Source organism: Erpetoichthys calabaricus, chromosome 7, assembly GCF_900747795.2.
Source record: "Erpetoichthys calabaricus chromosome 7, fErpCal1.3, whole genome shotgun sequence".
Lineage (NCBI taxonomy): Eukaryota > Metazoa > Chordata > Cladistia > Polypteriformes > Polypteridae > Erpetoichthys > Erpetoichthys calabaricus.
This window is the reverse complement of record NC_041400.2, coordinates 112,112,577-112,135,226: the sequence shown is the minus strand read 5'-3', so window position 1 is coordinate 112,135,226 and position 22,650 is coordinate 112,112,577. Positions and strand designations below refer to the sequence as shown.

The 22,650-nt window shown below is 37.2% G+C and overlaps 1 protein-coding gene across 9 annotated transcripts in view; it reads left to right on the top strand.

Moving 5' to 3' along the window:
* Window positions 1-22,650, top strand: part of LOC114654142 (Dmx-like 1) — a 343,530-nt gene that overhangs the window by 86,434 nt on the left and 234,446 nt on the right. For all 9 annotated transcript variants that reach the window (XM_051929967.1, XM_051929968.1, XM_051929966.1 and 6 more), the window contains exon 7: window positions 9,038-9,104. In XM_051929967.1, the coding sequence (XP_051785927.1) occupies window positions 9,038-9,104 (67 nt within the window). The remainder of the gene's footprint in view (window positions 1-9,037; window positions 9,105-22,650) is intronic.

Below are 22,650 nucleotides of genomic sequence, written 5' to 3'. Positions count from 1 at the left end.
TATACACAAGAGAACAGACAGAATTGACATTAGAATTAACAACAGAATGGACATCAAGCTGCTTCAGGAAATAAATGATCAGGAGGTACGTTTAAGCAATAAATTTGATGTACACTATAAAAAAAATTCTAGCAGGTATTGATGAAAAAATTAATTTAAGCAAAATTGAGAATAAAATGAGTTCTTGGCCATCACCTTGCAGAAGTTAATCAAATACTCATGACTCGTATTGAAGAAGTTGAACAATCGACATTCACTGTTGATAAAAAAAACTGCTGTTGAATCTGAATGCAAAGTATTCTGTGACATTTTAGTTGGGTTGGAAGATAGATTTAGACGGCACAATATCAGAACTGAAGGTCTCCCAGAAAATCGTGAAAGCCCAAACTTAATTAAATACATAGCTGAATTGTTTTCTAAAGTAACTGGAGAGGATCTTTAAATTTGATTCTGAGGTGTCTGCAGCTTATCACATACGTACTGTAGTTCGAATACTTCAAAGCTGAGAAGCCTGATTGTTCGATTCAACAAACTACAGGTAAAAGAATATTTGATGTTGATTCTTAGACAGAAAGAGGAGATTATATTTGAAAATAACCACATTTGTATTTTCCCAGATATCTCCCTTTCAACTGCTGCTAAACGAGCTGCATTCATTCTACGGCATTAAATAGCACTTACGCAAAGCTGAAATCAGATTCAGCCTTTTGTTTCAGCCAAATTGAAAGTGTTTTTTGATGGTCGATTTTATGTCTTTAATTCTCCTAAAGAAGTAGAGGAAAAGCTAAAAAGACTGATCCTGACATCGTCCAGAATGTGAATATGAGTCGTGTTGTGTCGTAGCAATGCAAAGAAGATTCTGCTTGCTGCTTGTTCTTTCTGAAAATGCAACATTTGCTGTAGCTAAACTGCTCAATATTAGTCGGTCATCTCATTTTTGCCCCCCCAAGTGCACCTGTTGTTAATTTCATTAACACCAAAGCAGCTGTAACTGATTAACAACCCCCTCTGCTACTTAACTGACCAGATCAATATTCCAGAGGTTTCATTGACTTGATGCTATACTCTGAGTGAAATGTGTTCCTTTAATTTTTTTGAGTAATATATATACAGGTGGAATCCCGTTATAATGAAATTCACAGGATCATAAAATTATGTTATAACAGAAATTTCGTTATAAGGAATGTGGGGAAAATACAGTACGCATCGGCGCAAGGACCGCTCCACAGCTCCTCTACTGCATCTGGTAAACAGTAAGCCAAGGGCAAAGCAATTGGTTGTCCTCTGGAAGATCAGGGTTGCTGCATACCGTGCTTGTTGTACAGTGTTTAACATATAACACCAAGCTTTGATCTGCTCTTCTTCACACACTCCAGACCATGTCTGCCACAGCGGTGATTCCGAGCCGCTGGTGTTCTTCTAATTGAAAGATGGGAGCTAAAGCAGGACGGTCGTCCATGCCGCGGCTCCTAACAGCTCCTGTTCTGAATGAAATCATGACACTGTACCTACAGTACCTTCTCTATACAGTAATAAAGTACCTTTATTTTCCTTGAAAAAACTGGACTCATCTTCCTGTCTCTCGTGCAACTCTGTGATCTAAGCTTGACAGTACCTGTATAAAAAAAACAGTGCTTCATAAACTGCAAAAGATTTTTTTTTTTTTTGAAAATGAGACGTTAGATGTAACTTTTTTTTTTTTTTTTTTTTACAAAAATACAGAATGAAAACGAGACGTTAGATGAAGGTCTCCAAAATGCTTTTGCCACGTCACTTTTCTTAATTCCAGAATCGGATTTTTTCAGGATTGTTAATTTTTCTTCCAGTGTAAACTGATGCTGTTTCTTACTATATTTTTTGTTCATCCCAAAGAAAACTTTGAGAAGCGCTATGAAACTCAAACATAACTACCGACGGTGACACTGGGTGGAGCACTGACTCAGAATTTGGGTATGTGTATGATGTCATGCCTACACACTCGCTGAGCCTGCTAGAGACCGGAAATTTTGCAACAGACTGTCTTTTTCTTTGTGACATACCGTTGCAGGGTTCCTAAGACTCTGCACAAAAAGTGTAGTAGTGGCATTAAGTATTTTTTTCACCGCGTTTATTATCTTCACTGGACATTATTGGTTGAGAAAATGATGTTATACTGAGATTTACATTTCTTTAAAACAAGATTCGTTTAACATGATGTTCTATGAACGTTTGTTCAGGCCCACATAAAATATTCATTACTCTGAAAATTTGGTACTTCGGTATTTGCTATAACAAGATTTAACCTGTACTGTAATCCCTCGCTATATCGCGCTTCGACTTTCACGGCTTCATTCTATCGCGGATTTTATATGTAAGCATATTTATATATATATCGCGGATTTTTTGTTGGTTCGCGTATTTCTGCGTACAATGGGTCTTTTAATTTCTGGTACATGCTTCCTCAGTTGGTTTGCCCCAGTTGATTTCATACAAGGGAAGCTATTGGCAGATGGCTGAGAAGCTACCCAACCAGAGCGCGTATTAAATAAAACTCCTCAAATATATTGTGAGCACGGGGGCTGTTCGCACCCCTAGAGGATACGGCCGCTCCTCAAAAAAAGCTGAAAGATTACCTTCACATTGCTGCCATCCTTGCTGGGCTTTGTCAAGCGATATGCTTCCCGCAAGGTGCTTCGCATACTTAAAAGATCAAACAGCACGTATTGATTTTTGATTGTTTACTTTTCTCTCTCTCTTGCTCTGACATTCTCTGCTCCTGACGGAGGGGGTGTGAGCAGGGGGCTGTTCGCACCCCTAGACGATACGGACGCTCGTCTAAAAATGCTGAAAGATTATCTTCACATTGCTCCCTTCCGTGCTGCTGCTTTGTCAAGCGACATGCTTCCCGCACGGTGCTTCGCATACTTAAAAGCTTGAACGGCACGTATTGATTTTTGATTGTTTGTTTTTCTCTGTCTCTCTCACTCTCTCTGACATTCTCTGCTCCTGACGGAGGGGGTGTGAGCAGAGGGGCTGTTCACACACTAGCCTAGAGGATACGGACGCTCCTCTAAAAAATGCTGAAAGACTACCTTCACATTGCTCTCTTCCTTGCAGCTGCTTTGTCCGGCGGTGCTTCGCATACTTAAAAGCCAAACAGCCCTATTGATTTTTGATTGTTTGCTTTTTTCTCTCTCTCTCTCTGACATTCTCTTCTCCTGACGCGCACTCCTTTGAAGAGGAACATATGTTTGCATTCTTTTAATTGTGAGACGGAACTGTCATCTCTGTCTTAGAATGGAGCACAGTTTAAACTTTTGAAAAAGAGACAAATGTTTGTTTGCAGTGTTTGAATAAAGTTCCTGTCTCTCTACAACCTGCTGTGTTTCTGTGCAAATCTGTGACCCAAGCATGACAATATAAAAATAACCATATAAACATATGGTTTCTACTTCGCAGATTTTCACCTTTCGCGGGGGGTTCTTTCCCTTTTGGCCAATATTGTGATTTATTCTGTTAAATGTTTGTGTATTTTGGTAACCATTAAAAAAATTGTATTATTTCCTAAGGGGACTGTTTAACATTATATTCTGGGTTTATTGTATTTGGACTGTAATATCATAAGATATCTCTATTTTAATTGCAATCCTGTCAACACCGTTGTGGACATGCTCTGTATGAAGGCATGTCAGAAGATTGGAACTTTGTGAAATATGGTCTGTCTCACTTGGGGCAATCTCATTTGTAGTATTGAACATAGTGTCCGATCCTGAATGGCGATATGTCATGGTGATGGGTAATTTATTTAAATCTAAATTAATTTTGATAAATACAGTATCGTTGAACGTAATTTTGGATGATAGACATTTTTTCAAAAAATGTGTTTGCATCAATTCCTAACATGAACGCTAATAAAATTATTATGGCTGGTGACTTTGTGTTTTAAATTCAGACCTGGATAAGTCTTCAACTACAATGATGAAAACATCTAATACTGCAAAAATAATTATACAAGTTGCAATGGATAATAATTTATCAGACCTATGGAGCTTTTAAATCCAAACTCAAGAGCATATTCAGTTCATCACAGTTACTGAAGAATTGATCATTTCTTTATAGGTAATAATTTATTGCCCACTATCAAATCTTGCAAGTATGACGCTATTGTTATCTCTGACTATGCCCCTCAGATCATGGAGCTTACTTAAATCACTATGCCCCACACACACTAATTTCGTTGTTGGCATCTTAACTCCCTGATGTTAGCTGATGTACAGAGTTTTATCTCCAAGAAAATAGATTTTTTAGAGACAAATTTTGTAGAGGTATCTGCAGGAATACTCTGTGAAACTCTGAAGTCTTTTTTTAACAGGACAGATTATTTCATATCTCTCCCACAAAAATAAATTGGAAATCAAGAAGTTACCAGAATTAATTAGCGAAATCACCAGAATAGATCAAGAATACACCAGGGGCCTCATGTATAACGCCGTGCGTAGAACTCACACTATAACATGGCGTAAGCACAAAAGCGGGATTGTGCGTACGCACAGAAAAATCCAGATGCAGGAATCTGTGCGCACGCATACTTTCACGTTCTTCCACTACATAAATCCCGATTTGCGTGAAAAGTAACGCACGTGCACGCGCCTTCTGTCCCGCCCCAACTCCTCCCATAATTACACCTCTTTGAATATGCAAATCAATATAAATAGCCTTCTGAGAAAAGACAATGTGAAAAGCACAGGGGAAAATATAAGAATTTCAGCGAATACCAAGTGGAGGCAAAGGAAAAACGTACTATTTGTTGGTTTAAACAGTGGTATAATCAACAAAAGAAAGTTGATCGAGTGACAGAGTGTCGGAAAAACTCGAAAGATCAAATTCACAAAGTCGCACAGTGCCCGAAATAAAAAAGAAATCACATATCAAAGTCGCTGTGAAAAGGCGAGTTGTAGCCCACCGTCTGAGTGTCATATGAAAGCGTATTAGGGTACAAACAAAAAACATAGGCACACAGTGGGAAAAAAGCACGAAATGTCAACTTTAATCTCGAAATTTCTTAAAATCGTTTATTTTACTACCGTAGTTTCTCAAGTAGCATGTTAAATGCTTTTTTCTGTGTTTGATCTTCTATGTGCTCTATGTGTGTGAATCACTACGTGCTTCCGTTCTTTCTCTTTCTCCGACAGGACACAGAATGCATTACATTCGAGATATTACAGCTCTCTGAATAATTAAAATACTGAGATGTATACGTGATATCATTTTCATGATGATAGGAATGAAAGCATGTTATTAAACATGGGAACACGGTGGCGCAGTGATTGTTCATATCTCACGCAAGAGGCTTGTTGCACCATGTGTGACCTTCGATGAAATAATTTATTACAGAAGTACTGTCTCTTTCAAACGTACTAACCTCCAATTCCTGTCCATACTTTTCTTTCTCCAATCGCCACACAATCAGCTCTGTAATAGACGTGAAGCCATTTGTAAGCTTAGAACGCCGATTCTTCAAAACTTTTAAGGAACATTGAAATATCTTCGTAGTACATGTTTAATTATTCTATTCGTCTATCCTTCCAGTGTCGCGTCAGCACCAGCAAGAATACAGCGCAAGGCAGGAGCTATCCGTGAACTAGCTAGCGCTGCGGCACCGTGTCCTCACATGTTTAATTATTAGCAATACAGATTATTTAAATGAAGTTAAAGTTTTATCTGTATACTATAAGCAACATATTTTGCTGCATTTCATCTTAAAAATGATATTGTCATCATACGCGCTTTATAAAGTAGCGCAGGTTGTGCAATATTATAACTGTAGTGCTAGTTTACAGTGAGGTGATTGAGTGCGTTTAGAGTTCTTGGGATGAAACTGTTTCTGAAACGCGTGGTCCGTACAGGAAAGGGTTTGACGCTTTTTGCCGTGGTTGAAGTAGTGTGTACTTGAAACTGTATACCGATAATTCTCTTTCCGATCATCTGCTGCTGTGATTCACACTCAGATACAGTGATATAAATACTCCGAGTGGTGCAGTGAGAGTAATATGGAAAAAAATGATCCGCAGTGGCAACCCTTAACGGGAACAGCAAAAAGAAGAACAAGATGCAGTGAGCGTAACAACGCTAAAGCAGTTCTGGTATTTGGAATACTATGGCTATTCCCTGGCCCATTATATTGCAGCAGGTTAATTACAATCAGATGTATTACACTAATAAACAATATGCAGTTAATTTCAGTATATTTATAAAGCCGCATCAGGAATGTGGAGCTAAGAAAGAAAGGATGAGCACACAGGAACAGTAGTTTGACCATTCTGTGGACCATTATATTGTTACAGGTTAATTACAATCAGATGCATTAAATTTATGAACGATATGCGGTTAATTTCAGTGTATTTGATAAAGCCGCCGCCGTGGATGTGGATCTAAGAAAGGGTAACCACACAGGAACAGTAGCACTGCTTTGACACTGGGTGCCGCCAGTCTGCAAAACCGGGCGGATAAATTGCGTACGCCAAGGAATGAGTTACCGTGGAAATGTGCGTGGCTTTACGCCAAGTTTAGGTTTTATACATCGCGATTTGAGCGTGGAAAGGTTCGTACGCAACATTTCTGTGCGTACGCACCGTTTATACATGAGGCTCCAGGTCTCCAAATGAGACACTATAGGGAAAGGAAGGTTGTTCAGTCAGAATTTAACCTCCTGACAACAAAGGTATTGGAACAGCTCACCTTTATATTGTGACATAATTACTATGAACACAGTGAGGAAGCTAATAAGATCTTAGCTGAGCAAATCCACAAGCAAGAAGTTCTTATATGCATAAACTGAAATTACCCACACATTTAGAGAGTACGGATTAAGACACAATCTAATGCATTTTTGATACATTACTCTTAGTGCAGAGGAACTGGAGAAATCTCTGACATTCTCAGAATTACTGGGTTCTATAAACTCACTCCAGAGTGACAAAGCAGCAGTCCTGATGGCTCCCCAGTGTAATTTTATAAAAAAAAATTCCATTATTATTAAAAATGATTATTGAAGCTAGAAACAACAAAAATCTACCTCAAGCTTTTTGTCAAGCACTAATTAGTTTTTCCAAACAATTTCACTTTCGAAAAGATACTCTCCAGTGTTCTGTCTAGAAGGATTGAGAAAGTACTTCCTTCTGTAATATCAAAAGATAAGACCAAACCAGATTAATTAAAGGAAGACACTTAGCTTCTAATCTTTGACGCTTGTATAATGTAATATATCATCCATAAAATCTAACACACCAGAGATCTTACTATCTTTGGATGCAGAAAAACTTTTTTGACATGGGCTATCTATTCCCACATTGCACAAATTTGGGTTTGGCCCAAACATATGTGCATGGATAAAGCTACTTTATACCAATCCAAAACCCTCAGTTTGCAGTAACAACATTATTTTAAACTACTTCAAACTAGAACATAACATTCAACAAAGACATCCCATATTACCATTGTTATTCAGCAGTGGCCATTGAGTCATTGGCTGTTTACTTTTGAAATTTGTCAGAGTTTAAAGGGATTACCAGATAAGGACTTGAAGAACAGAAAATATCACTATATGCAGATGATATAGTACTGTATATATCAGACCCACAAACGTCCATACCAGTAGTCATTAGTGCACATAATTTCAAAAGATAACAGAACTCAGAATTAATTTGAATAAATGTGTGCTTTTTCCATTGAGCTGTGTTGCACACAGTATTAGACTGGATACCTTCCAATTTATTTTTAGCAGATCACTTTAAATACCTAATGGTAAACATCACAAGAAAATAGCAAACTTTTGTTGAGAAATATATTTATATCAGCATGGAAATAATTGAACACATTGTGAACAGTTGGTCTATCCTCCATCTTATATCAGCAGGGAGAATCACTGTCAAGAAGAATATCCTTCCTAAGCTTCTTTTTCTATTTCAGAGATCTCTTTAACAAATTAAACATATCCAAAGGTCTACAATGACATCAAGCAGCAGGAGAACATGGCACTACCTAACTTTAATTTGTATTACTGGGCAGCAAATATACAAGCTATAAAGCCATATAATGTGATACAAATTGGTGAATATGCACAAGGCTGGTCTGCAGTAGAAATAAAATCTTTCTGTACTGCTTCATTTGCCCTGCTCTGTGCCCCAGTAAATACAAATTATCATCAATATACTAATCCTTTTGTCCAGCAGTCATTCAGAATTTGGAACCAGTACTGGAAGCACTTTAAGGCAGAGAAGCAATCACATTTTTCTAGTCTCTCAAACCTACACAGTATTTAGCCATTGGAAAACGTTTGGGATTAAAACACTTAAAAGACTTGTATATAGGTAATGTCTTTGCATCTTATGAACAATTACGCTTCAAATGTGACTTCCCATCAATACAGTTTTTCCAGTATTTTCTAGTTAAAAACTTAGTTAAAAGGATTCTGCTTTCTTCACCCTTCACCCAATTCTATTTCAGAAGAAATATTGATCAGTCTTGAAGACTCAGGCAGCATCTCAATAATGTACAAACATATTTTAAAATCCCTTCCTTTGAAAGATTCCAGGGTAAAGGGGGGAAAGGATCTTTCCCTTAATAGGTATGTTTCTGGATGATAGATGGTATTTGGCCTGACCTGAAAGACCTGAAATGGGACATGACAAATTTATAAAAACAGAATATTTATAGCAATAAAGGAACGCGAAAAGTGACTTTCTCCAACTCATGAGGAAACCAGGGAATTGGAACGTGGAGGTTCGGTGCATAGTGTGTTCTCATTAGTAATAGCTAGTATGGATAAAGGGGAGGAGAATGTTGTTGTGTCACATTAACCAAATTAATTCTGATCTATCAATTGTGTAAACAATACATACAATACAATACAAGCTTATACAGTATTTATAATAATTTTTATTGCAAATGTACATATTCATGTTGGTTTATAAAGTATTTTGATGGGTATCTTTTTGATTCAAGTCTATGAGCACACTTCATATATTAAAGTATTTTTTTTTTTGGTAACTTTTCTTAGAACCTCATCTCCAGTACATCTTATGAAATTTTCTCCGGATGGGGAGTTTTTTGCCACAGCAGGAAAGGTATGAGTATGTTTATGTGAGTTGTTTGTTTATACTGACTGTCTGTCTGTCTGTCTGTCTGTCTGTCTGTCTGTCTGTCTGTCTGTCTATCTATCTATGTTGCTTAGTTTCATATGTGAAAATATGTGATTTATACATTTTTGTTGTGTGTGATCTTGTTTTATAAACACTGAAGAGCAAGTTATGTACTACACTATTTCCTAAAAGATTCTGCACATATTCTTTGTTATTTATCTACTGTGTGCTGCATGTACAATGCGTGTTTATTTTAAATGTTAAATTCTACATAATGCTCAATTACCACAGCAATTTAAAAATCATTCTTGATGTCTGACTGAGTGTCAGAATTTATTTCTGTCTGTACAAAAAGTTATTGCTAAATGTATGAAGTTTAAGTTGTATTAGGTGCTTTCTGAAGTTAATAGTAATTGCCTTAAACTGAAAGGGTGTAGTTAACAAATATAGCATAATACAAATATCTTAATTTTCATATTATCCAGTGATATTGCTATGTAATTTATGGAACTTTTAACTTTTGTTCATTATAACTAGCATTTTTATAATACATCTTGATAGAGCCAGTTGAAGGCAGGAACAAAACGAGATGCAAATCAATCAAAGGGCACACTCACTGCTGGAAAATTCAGCAGTTAACCAAATGTACATGTGTGGTATAAAAACCTGAGCAATTGAGGAGAATGTACAAACTCCATACCAGCAGTTTAGTATCTAGGATTCAAACCTGTAACAGTGGAGTTTTCCGGTAGCAGCACTAACCATTGTGCAGTTGTGCTGTATATAAAGGTGTAAATCACTTTATACTCAGCTAATATAACATGTAAACCAATATGAGAATACAGGATAAAAATATGTAATAATATAAATTACTAAGTTATTTTCCTATTTGGAATGTCCGTGTCTTTTTTTTTTTTTTGCTAAAATGAACTGAAGAGACCATACAATCATCACCCATTTTTGTGTTCTTTAGTATCTGTAAACATGAACAACATAATATAACTACCCCTGCTCGCTTCGCTCGCCAACCCCTGGTGTTGGGAATGAGAAAGAGCGTGATGTATGAATGAGATATAGAATAGTGTGAAGGTGTAGATGATGCAAATAGAAAGCAAACAATGAATTGTGTGGCACAGTGTAAAGGTTTATTGGAAAATTTCTTTGCACACGCCGTTTAAGTGTAAAAGGTAATTCCAGGTCAGAACTTGTAAGGTCAATGAAGATGGTTATTGTCGTGATCAGAGTCAAGTTTGTCAGAGCTTAGAAAGAGTTGTGTCTCTCCAGGAAGTAATGCAATGACTTGGGTATTTATGTTTTCCACATTAATATTTTTTGGACATAATATAGTGCGTTGTGTTAAAAGGGGCATTTGGTCTAATGAGATTGCTGTTCCAAATCTGTCTGTAACTAAGTCGGCGCAGATAAAGGCTTGAGGAATTGTAATAATATCTGGGAGAAGTCTATCTGTATTGGTGAGTGTACCATCTCCCAGTTGTAATAACCAATTGTTATGATCTGGATGTGGACATCACATGTTTTGTACTAACTGTATCTTTTGAAAGCAATGCCAATTGTCTGCGTATTTTAAGGTGCACTGAACAATAGCTGAGCACACGGAATGTGGAACAATAGCTAAGCACTGTCTAAAATCTCCTCGTAATAAAAATACCTTTCCTCCAAAGGGAAGATTATTATTCATAAACTTTTGTAGAAGTTTATGAATGGTGTTGAGTAAGTGAGTGGATGCCATTGTACATTCATCAATAATTAACAGTTTTGCAAGACGGATGTCATGTGCAGTGCCACTGTTAATGTTCATAGTGGATATCGATTTGTAGGATCTAGTGCAGTTCATAAAGATTTCACTTTCAGGTACATCGTTAGTTAGAAGCTTCTGTAGATATTCAGGATATGAATGTAAAGGAGGCAGTCTAATTTGACCGTTTTGATAAAAACGTGTAAATTCATTACTTGTATTGCCAGTTGTTTCTTCAGGGAAGTTAAGTGAATGACAATGATTGCAAATGACATTCATTAATCCCAATGAATTTTCCTGAATAGTGGACTCATTATTGAACGCGTTGTCAGCCACCTTTATTTATTTTGTCCCTTCGCTGCCGTTTCTGTATGTCAGAGGCGGGAGGTGTTTCGTTTTGAATCCGTGCCTGTTTCGATGCAGCACTTTGAGACGCGCACTGTATGCGTCTACGTTCAGTGTGTCTGTTCATATGCGCTCGTTTCTGATAATGTGTTAGTTGAGCTTTGCGTTTTTGGAGCCGAGACATTTTTTCTTCCGGAGGTTCAGAAGCGCGTTGTAAGCGCCGCCGTGTATTTTGTTTTTTCATGCGGGTTCGTGTGTTTGGTCCTGTTATCCGAGCCGTATCATTTTGTACCTGTGATAGTGTATTTATGACTTGTTTGTTCTTCAGCGTGAGAAATATGGATAAGTAATAAGGAGGATCGCACTCACTGTTAATATGGAGCCTTTTCTGCAGTTGAACGGTTAATAGTGCTTCAGTGTAAGGAGATCCACCTATGCTGCATAGTGTGAAGGTGTTAAGATGACGTATGTTTAATACGGACGGGCACTCACTGTTAATATGGAGCCTTTTCTGCGGTTGAACGGTTAATAGTGCCTCATTGTAATGATATCCACCTATGCTGCATAGTGTGAATTGTGTTTGGTCCCGTTATCCGAGCCGTATCGTTTTGTACCCGTGATCGTGAATTTATGACTTGTTTCTTCTTGAGCGTGATAAATATGGATAAGTAATAAGGAGGATCGCACTCACTGTTAATATGGAGCCTTTTCTGTGGTTGAACGGTTAATAGTGCCTTATTGTAATGAGATCCACCTATGCTGCATAGTGTGAACGTGTTGAGATGACGTATGTTTAATACGGACGTTTCATTTAGAAATGGGGCTTTGTGTGTAGATTTGTGCATATTTGCGTCGTTGATTTGTTTCAGGGTGCACCGTTCCAATGCGATGCAATATTTGTCCACATATGTGAAAGCAGTATGGGCCATTGCCTTTTGGTGGCCTGATATTTACTGCGGTAGATGCAAAAGCAAATGAACTATTGTAGGATCTAATGCAGTTCATAAAGTTTTTACTTTCAGGTACATCATTAGTTAGAAGCTTCTGTAGATATTCAGGATATGAATGTAAAGGAGGCAGTCTAATTTGACCCTTTTGACAACAACGTGTAAATTCATTACTTGTATTGCCAGTTGTTTCTTCAGGGAAGTTAAGTGAATGACAATGATTGCAAATGACATTCATTAATCCCAATGAATTTTCCTCAATAGTGGACTCATTATTGAACGCGTTGTCAGCTAAGTGGTGCAATCGTTTAGCATTTGTCTGCGGACGGTTCCTTTAGAAGTGGGGCTTTGGGTGTCACTTCTTATTGATGTTAGTGTGTTTGTGGGTCTGAATCGTCGTTGTTGTGAACGTTTCGTGTGCCATGTCCGTAGTCTGTCCCGTTTCGTCTCTAATGGGCTTGGTGTGGCGGTCACGGCTTCTTTTTTTTGGTGTGGTAGGAGCTTGTTGAATCCTCCTCTTTGTGTGCGTCCCGTTTCGTGTGCAATGGGATTCGTGCGGCGCTGTGTGCTTTGCCGGCGTCTGGGGGGGATGTTGCTTGGAGGGGGTGGTGGGATTGGTGGGGCGCGAGCGTCTTCTTTCTTTTTGTGTGCCAGGGGCTTGTTGAATCATCCTCTTTGTGTGTGTCCCCTCCGTTGCTTGTGTTTTTGGGTTGCGGGTTCTTTTTTTTTGTGTGCCAGGGGCTTGTTGTGTGCTAGTTTCGTGTGCAATGGCTTTCGTGCGGCGCTGTGTGCGTCGCCTGCATTTGACTCCTTTTTTCTGTGCTGACTCCTTTTTTCTGTGGTCGCGGCGCCTCATTTCTTTGACTCCTTTTTTCTGTGCTCACTCCTTTTTTCTGTGGTCGTGGCCCCCTCTCGCGGCGCCTCATTTCTTGGGGCGCCTGCGCAGTACGTCTTTTTGCGGCTACGGCCCATGGCCGGATGTCCCTGCGTCCATCCGGTTTAGCATTCTCGGTTAGTAATGTGGATGCTACAAATCAAACTGTTACTTGGCCAATTTGTACGTCGTTGCTGACATTACTGCACATAGGTCTAATATTTTTCTTTTTAAACTATCTTGCTATGTACATTAAACTAAAGTGTTAATGGAGAAGAAATGCACTAACACTAATAGGGTAATCTTCTTACTTCTGTTTTTTTTTCTATCAATACAGGCTTTTGTTAACTATATAAATTTTTCTTGTGTTAAATTTTTATAACTTTTGTAATGTTTCATTTAAAATACTCTATTGTACTTTTGTACTTGACCTGTTTCTTTTTTGCTTTGGCACCGTAGTGCTTCATTAATCTGTTTCAGGCTAATCGTGGAATTCAATTCAGCTTATTATAACATGGTCCAATTCCATTTACAAATATAAACTGCTTTACACATTGACATTTATATATAGTTAAAATATAAAACAACAAGTTAAAAAACAGAAAAACACAATGCCTTACAAAAAACACTATTTAGCATGTACATAGCAAAAACAAAAAATTCATAGACATCTTTAATAAATAAGAGCATTATTGCACATCAGCTGTTAATAATTGCAGAAATATGAACATAGTAAATAAAGACCATCACAGAAAAAAAGCACATTTACATTTTGTATTGAATTGATTTGCTTGTGGCGATGTGATCGTTCAGGCTCCTTCTAATCACACCAGGAATTAATTATGGCAATGTCAAATACTGATTGTGTCAAAATATTGTTTTAAGACATTACATTGATTTGAATGGCCTGTACCTGATATCAGTGGGGATAATCTGATCAAGGTGGTAGTGATGCTAAGTGGGAATGAGTTTAAATTATTGTCAGTTAGTGGTGCTAGATTCACTTTACAGATACAAAATTATAATGTTATTAGCCTTTTGTGTTTTTGAATCAAATTTTCTTCACAGTTTCTCATTGTGTCCTTTAAGCCTTCCTGCTTGCAGCCAAGCTGTTAGCTTATTTTAAATGGAGCTGGTAATGTGCTTAGAATTCATATTATTATTATTATTATTATTATAGTTTTGCCTTTTTATATTAGTTATTTCTGTATTTTTTCAGACCTTACTTGGGAATTCAGTTTAGTTTTAGTTTTCCTTCATCATGTATTTTTAGTTTTTATTTCACAAAGACATTTCTATTTTATTTTTGTATCTATTAGTTTCAGTTTTAGTTTTAGTAATTATGGCATGTAGCTTAGTTTTGTGTCACAATCAGACAGAACTGTACACTTAACAGATTTGGATACGAGTTTAATGTTAATGGAAGCTTACTACATTACATGGTTTACTATCTGGTTTTGTTTTTGTCTGATTAAAAACAAGCATAATCAAAACTGGATACTGAAAATGAAAAATTTTACACAATGTTTAAAATATTTTCTCATGAAATCACGGGGGCTTAGGAAGAACAGGGCTTTTGGACTTGCATCAGTGTGCAGACCCCACCTAGCTGTATTGAGGGAAACAAAGAAAAACAAGCATATAGTGTCAAGGTTAGTGGCAATATCAGGTATTTTGAGTTGTGAATATGAAATAGAAAAGATAAATTAATAAATATGGAATAAATACAGAAACTCATTAGTATGTTTAGTTTTTCATCACTTGGCAGAGTCTCTTCGCCTACCTACCTTTGTTTGTATCGCTTCATTTTTAAACAATGTTTTTAAAGCAAAAGTGATTGGTCAGCAACAATATGCTGATCTTGTATGATGACCTAGTCAGTCTCTCGATCAGTGCCGTTTTATTTTCAAAAACCGGGAATAGTCTCCCCCAGACTTTCTTGTATACTCAGATATGGGGATGGATATTTGAGGAGTAAACTGCAAGACAATGATTATATTTTTATTTATGTATATTAAGGAACCATCGACAACAAATCAGGTGTTCAGTTAAAGTACCACTTCCGGGTGATGGATTTGGCCCAAAAGTTAATACAGATCTACAATTGTGGTGTAACAACCACATGCCGAATTTCATCCATCTATCTAGTTGCATTTTTATCGTGTTTACACACACACATGCGCACACACACAATTCCAAAAAACGGTATTTTTGGACTCTGGGAGGTCAATAACATCAAGATTCATCAAAATATCGAGGTCGATTTTTTTCATGATTACTATACTTTCTCTATACTTCGTATATGAGAAAGTAAAAACGATTACTCCTGTGCGAAGTGGCAGGTGAATTGCTGTCAACAAAAAGTAGTCACCTGAGAAATAAACTGAAATGTTACTCACTTGTGATTTTTCTGGCCATATGGTAAACGTTTTGTTGACCAGCACATTCTGATTTCAGCTGTTTGAATTACATCTTGATATACAACAAGCACAAAGAAAGGCGGCACGTAAATCGCTTCTATTTCACATGCTTTATGCACCCGCATTCAGCTTGCTCTGTCACCTCAAATGCTGTGTGAACACCCGCAGCAGTTCACTGGATGAATATGTGCGGATGGCTCGTGGTGGATGACTTTCTGATTTAGAGTTAAAACTTACAAGGGTTAAAGACTAACGGCAAGAATATTCATTCAAAAACAAAAACTACAAATATTTTAGTAAATTGTTATTTTATTTCAGTTACTCTTTCCAGCTACTTTAATAGTTTCATTTAGTTTTAATTTTTCATTTCGGTTTTGTTAATTATTTTATTTCAGTTTACGAAAATGTTTTTTTTATAATAATTTCAGTTTTGATTTTAGTTTTCATTAGCTATAATAACCTTGCTGCCTTCTCCTACAGGCATTTTAAGACCGCCTATATCTTTTGATTTTTTTATGTAGGCATAAAGAAGCTAAGATAAAGCATATGCCAAACCTTTTACCACTTTCTAAATCAAAAAGGAGGACTTTTAAACTTGTTTAAACTTTGTTCTTTTGTTTACACTAGAGGGAAACTTTTCTTAAATTGTAATTTTTGCCTTTCAGAAAGCTGTCCCGACATATAATATCTAAAACATCCTCAAACATTTCTCATGGGAAGTGATCCCTATCCCCATTCAGTGCTGAAGTGTCTGTAATATGTACAGCATGTTCTAATCATTGTTATTTATCTATTGTTGTGAATAACTCTGTAGTTGACTAGAGTATACCTGTCTTTCTCTCATTCTCTATTATATTCTTAACACATTTTTATAAAGAAATACATTGCTTATCCCTAGAAACTCTTGAGCCGTTGAATTTCTGCCGTGCTTGTCTAATCTTTTGATTGTAATTTAACAGAACACAAAGTGTTTATGTGTAACAACCTTAGTGAATTATCTTTCTATCCTTCATGCTGTAACTAAAGAGAATTCAGCTAAAGCTGTTGTATGTTGCTATTACAACTGATTGTCTGTTTGAGCAGTGCTGCAAGGTCTCATTTGAAAATCAGATATATAAACAACCCATTATAGCCATACTCAAGCCAGCTCTGCTTACAGTTTTTCTCATTAAATTTTACTTAAGCTTGGTTTTAGCCATTAAAAATTTGGGAAATCTGTTTCTGGCTTTTTGTTATAACCATTAGGCTTGTTGTTAAGCTTCATAATGCACATTATTTTAAGTTTCAGCTTCTGTTTGAACACTTTTAGAGTCTATTGTAAAGCATTTGTTGGAAAAATCTAGAATTCACTGAGGCTTAGTCCAGTTTAAAAATAATTTATAAATCCTGAAACATGAGGAAAACAACTGCAGAAAGCAATAAACCAGACTTCTGGACAAATGATGTATAACTGCTACTGTATTAAAGGTTTCAAATAAGTATAAGGCAGTCAAAGTCTTGGAACATGTAGACTGGGGACTGTCAAAAAAATTATTTTTAAAACTTCAAGTATTTAAGGTGCATAAAATGCCAACAAAGTAGAGAAGTTAGGAAAGGACTGCCCTCACAGTAAAAATGAGATCAGAGAGAGCATTATCAAAACAAAACTGAAGTCGGTGTCTGATCACCTGAAAATCATCTGTCATTGATTTTTTTTGAAAATTTCAGTTTTGCAGTCCACACTACTACATATTTTAGGAAATACATTTACTTTGATGAGTGTTTTTAAAAGTGTTTCCTTTTTGGCATACAAAAATGCAGTTTCAGTGTAGATGAAGTAAGATGAAATAAGTTGAGTGAAACACATTTTAAAAGGTATCCATATTAGTGTGGACTAGATCTGCGACTGCAAAGCAGCCATTAACCATTTTATACTCCCTCACCAACTTTGACTGTTGATGAAGGTGCATTTTTGAATTGTCTTACTTTGACAAACATAAAATATCTCACCAATTCCAAAAACATATTAAAATCAGTATCTCACTGGATCATCCGTTATATTTATTCTGTTTAATTAATATTTAAGAGATTTGTTATTTGAATGGCTTTCTCCAAGCCATACAACAGTGTTTAAATAGGAGAAAGGTCAGGACTTTGGCTTTGCTGTACTGAAATATGAAATTATTACTGTTAAAGCCATTCATGTCATTGACTTGTTCCTGCGTTTGGCGTTACTGTTATGCTGTATCACGCAACTTCTTTTCAGCTACGGATCAAAAACAAAAAGATTCTTAAGGAGAATGTCTTGACGCCACTTGGCATTCTTTATTTCCAAAATGTCTAAAAAGTTCCAGATCCCAAGATATCAAAGCAGCTCTAGAAAATGATGCTTCTTCCATCCTGCTTTACAACTGAGATGAGATTTTAGTGTTGGTATGTTCTTTTTGTTTTCTGCAAACATAGCACTGTGAACTTTTCACAAAAAAATAAATGTTATTTCTTTCCTCACAAACCTTTATGCCAGCAGTGTTGTATTTTGCAACATGTAGGAGTTTTGGTTTTTGAAACTTGTGAAAGGTAGTAGTTACTTTTTCAATACATTGATAAAAAAGTATGTTTCATTCCTAAATATTGTTTGCCATCAACCTTTTGTTCTTTGTAACATTATTGAACATTTTACATGTACTCTCCAGGACATTAGCCGCAGTACTGAAGTTATTATATTTTAACCCTGAAAGAAGTACTTGGTACAGAAATAGTATTTTATATATGTTACTTATCCCATGTAGTTTGCAGTTGTGGTCTTGGAAAAATACTTAAGGCTTCTTTTTTGATGTTTGATAGAGGCTAGCATTTCATTTTTGTATTACTAATAATAATAGTTTAGTGTCCTATTTCTTTTATTAACTTTATGCTGTAGTATCTGTTTGAATTATTAAATGCCCATCTGACATCTATGACATGTTGTTATTGACACTCCAAAACTAATTGAGTGCTTCTAGAAACTTCACCCCATACAATGTGTGTGAGCACATATTCTGCTTCTCTTCAAATTGAACTCCCTAACACAGAGGCACACACATACATGCAGAGTAGAACAGTCATAAAGGGCCTCATGCAATCAAGAGCCTGGTTGTGTGAGCAATTAACATTTGGAAAACTCCTGTGTTCTTTTCAATAGGTTTTTTTCTGCTTTAGACACATTTTTTTTTGTTTGTGGGAATTTAATTTTTTTCATCAATTCTTATGTTTGTCTCGCTGCCATGTTAAAATTTTAGCAGGTAGTTAACTGTTTGCGAGGAAGCATTATATGGTTGCTAGGCACTGCCTTCCAGTAGGCCTTATGATTTGTGTCAGAAAGACTTATAAATTCCAGTGCTGCACCATTAGTCCTTTGTCCCAGATTATGGATTTGAAAGATGTTACTGTAGTGCTTTAAGCTCTGGTTTTCTGGTTAAAAGTCATAGCTTTCCACATTTTGAGAGGTGGAGAATAGTGCTGGGTGGTATACCGGTTCATACCAAAAAACGTTTTTTATTTTTGTTATGATATGGATTTTTCTTATACCGCAACACCGGTTTAAATAGCCTAAACAACGTTCAGAACATGGCGTAGCGGGAAACTGTTTAAGGGGGAACCTTTTTCACTGCTGCGCCGCTAAACACACATCCAGTGGAGTACATTCGTAAGTGGAGGTATTGAACGGTGAAAATGAACAGAGAACATTTTGAAACTGAAGCTGTAGCAGACGATAAAGTTGAACATGATGACACAGAAGAATTTTGCCGAAAAAGGAGCCATGTCTGTTGTCTGGAGATGCTTTGGTTTTAAAAGGTTGGATGTGGACCATTACGGTAAATTGTGTGAATACTGTTTCTATACTAATGGATAATACTGCAAGCCAAGTTGTACTTGTTTAATTTTTTTTTTCAATACTGTGTAATGTACCTGGGTACTGTGTAATATAGTGTGACGACATGTTGACATTATTCTCGACATTTCCACTTTAATCTCAATGCTTTTGACGAGAATAAAGTTGACATGTTGACTTTATTCTCGACATTTCTACTTTATTCTCTCCGTTTATGTCGAGATAAAAGTCGACATGTTGACTTTATTTTCGTAATTTGTCATTAAAGTAGAACATTGTGAACTAAACTTCATCTTAAAATGAATATTTAATTTACCAGATTTTCTCAAAACCCCGTCATAAGTTATGTAGCACATTGAATGCTTTGTGTTAAGTGTTCCCCAAACCATGTTAATCGCTACGTGCTTCTTAAACTGACTTCCTCTTGCACTAAGAGGATGCGCAGGCAGCGATCACCACACAGAATACATTAATTTCATGATATTCCTGCTCCCTGAACATTTAGAATCTATACTAATAAAAGGCAAAGCCCTCACTGACTGACTCACTCATCACTAATTGTCCAACTTCCCGTGTAGGTGGAAGGCTGAAATTTGGCAGGCTCATTCCTTACAGCTTACTTACAAAAGTTAGGCAGGTTTCATTTTGAAATTCTACGCGTAATGGTCATAACTGGAACCTCTTTTTTGTCCATATACTGTAATGGAAGAGGCGGAGTCATGTATCGCGTCATCACGCCTCCTACGTAATCACGTGAACTGAAAACAAGGAAGAGCCCCAAAGAGCGATGAAGAAAACATTCATTACACAGTTGAGAAGGCACAAGAGAGCGGCTTACGTGAACTGACTGAATGCAGCACGAGTGATCACTTCGATACTGCGGAAACAAAGCACGGTGTAAAACGCAAGTTTAAATTAAGTATATAGAAACGCTATCGCTGCCGTTTGCAATACCATATTCGCAAGATACAAGTTTAATGAGAAATGCTCCCGCTGCCGTTTGCAATACCATATTCGCGAGATACAAGTTTAATGAGAAGACACGAGGTATAAACGAGACTTTCGATGACTTTGTAACGGATTAAAAATTGCTGTAGCGAGAAACTTTTAAGTGCCGGGTCTTAGCTAACAGCACGTAGAACGCAGCAAGTCGGAAACAAAGCACCGTGTAAACCTAAAGTTTAAATTAAGTTCATAGACCTACAAAAGGTTGCCATTGATTTGAGGCATGATTGCTTTTCTCCTGTACAACTATACATTGCATTCTCAAGAGTGTGCTTGCACGGCTTGGTCATATTATAACTGGAGTGCTGAACTGACAACGTGGTATACAAACAGAACTATAACAATCATAATAAACGAACAAAAAAACTGCGGACAACCCGTAGATTAAATAAAAAGGCTGCTTCCGTTGGCGAAGCAAGGAAAAAGGAAGACCTTATATGGCGTTCGTTTATAAAACAGCAGAGAGGGTGTGTGAAGGCAGCTTCACAAAAAAACAGATCCGTAACAAATTGTTATTGGTATATTTTCCCTCAATTTAAAAAGGTTTTCTTTTCTTCTTAATAAAAATTTAAAAGCAGTACTTCGCCGGTGCGAAGCGCGGGGATTTGAGCAACTGACGCATACAGACATATTCATGAGTGCAGGTGAGTGTGTACGCCTGATGAGCCAAGAATTAGGGCGAAACACGTGTCGTGTACTCTTTGCATTATTTGACAGTAAACTATTTTCAACCATTCTATGATCTGCTTCTCACAACTGAAGGCACCGTGGCTGATGTTAGCTGACTTGCTGGCCAACCATAAGCGTTACCTGGTAGGTAACCACCCATACAATCAGATTGTGAATCAGACTACGAATGCCGTGAATGTAATTACCCCGATCTACATGCTGTCAAATAAACGAACCACATGCCGTGGCGCAATTTTAGGGGCTTCGCCTCTAGCGCTGACGTCTGAGGTTCGATTCCCGTAAGGGAGTACAGTGAGTGGGTGGTTACCTACCAGGTAACGCAAGTCAGCTTGAAGTGATCACTCGTGTGAAGGCAGCTTAACAAATTGTTATTGGTCTATTTTCCCTCAATTTAAAAAGGTTTTCTTTTCTTCTTAATAAAAATTTAAAAGCAGTACTTCGCCGGTGCGAAGCGCGGGGATTTGAGCGACTGACGCATACAGACATATTCATGAGTGCAGGTACTTCGGAAAGAAAGCACCATGTGAACCTAAAGTTTAAATTAACTTCATAGACCTACAAAAGGTTGCCATTGATTTGAGGCAAGATTGCTTTTCTCCTGTACAACTATACGTTGCATTCTTAACAGTAAGCTTGCACAGCTTGGTCATATTACAACCGGAGTGCTGAACTGACAACATGGTATACAAACAGAACTATAATAATCGTAAAAAAAGAAGAAAAAAAAAAGCTAAGAGCCCGTGGATTAAATAAAAAGGCTCCTTCCTTGGTGAAGCAAGGAAAAAGGAAGACCTTATATGGCATTCGTTTATAAAACAGCGGAAAAGCTGTGTTAAGGCTGCTTCACAAAAAAACAGATCCTTAACAAATTTTTATTGGTATATTTTCCCTCAATTTTAAAAGGTTTTCTTTTCTTCTTAATAAAAATTTAAAAGCAGTACTTCGCGGGGATTTAGATATAGATATATAGATATAGATATATATACATAGAAATATAGATATACAGTAATCCCTCCTCCATCGCGGGGGTTGCGTTCCAGAGCCACCCGCGAAATAAGAAAATCCGCGAAGTAGAAACCATATGTTAATATGGTTATTTTTATATTGTCATGCTTGGGTCACAGATTTGCGCAGAAACACAGGAGGTTGTAGAGAGACAGGAACGTTATTCAAACACTGCAAACAAACATTTGTCTCTTTTTCAAAAGTTTAAACTGTGCTCCATGACAAGACAGAGATGACAGTTCCGTCTCACAATTAAAAGAATGCAAACATATCTTCCTCTTCAAAGAAGTGCCCGTCGGGAGCAGAGACTGTCATAAAGACAGAGAAAACAAACAAATCAATAGGGCTGTTTGGCTTTTAAGTATGCGAAGCACCGCCGCACAAAGCTGTTGAAGGCGGCAGCTCACACCCCCTCCGTCAGGAGCAGGGAGAGAGAGATAGAGAGAGACAGAGAAAAACAAACATGCAAAAATCAATACGTGCCCTTCGAGCTTTTAAGTATGTGAAGCACCGTGCAGCATGTCGCTTCACTAAGCAGCTGCACAGAAGGTAGCAACGTGAAGATAATCTTTCAGCATTTTTAGACGAGTGTCCGTATCGTCTAGGTGTGCGAACAGCCCCCCTGCTCACACCCCCTAC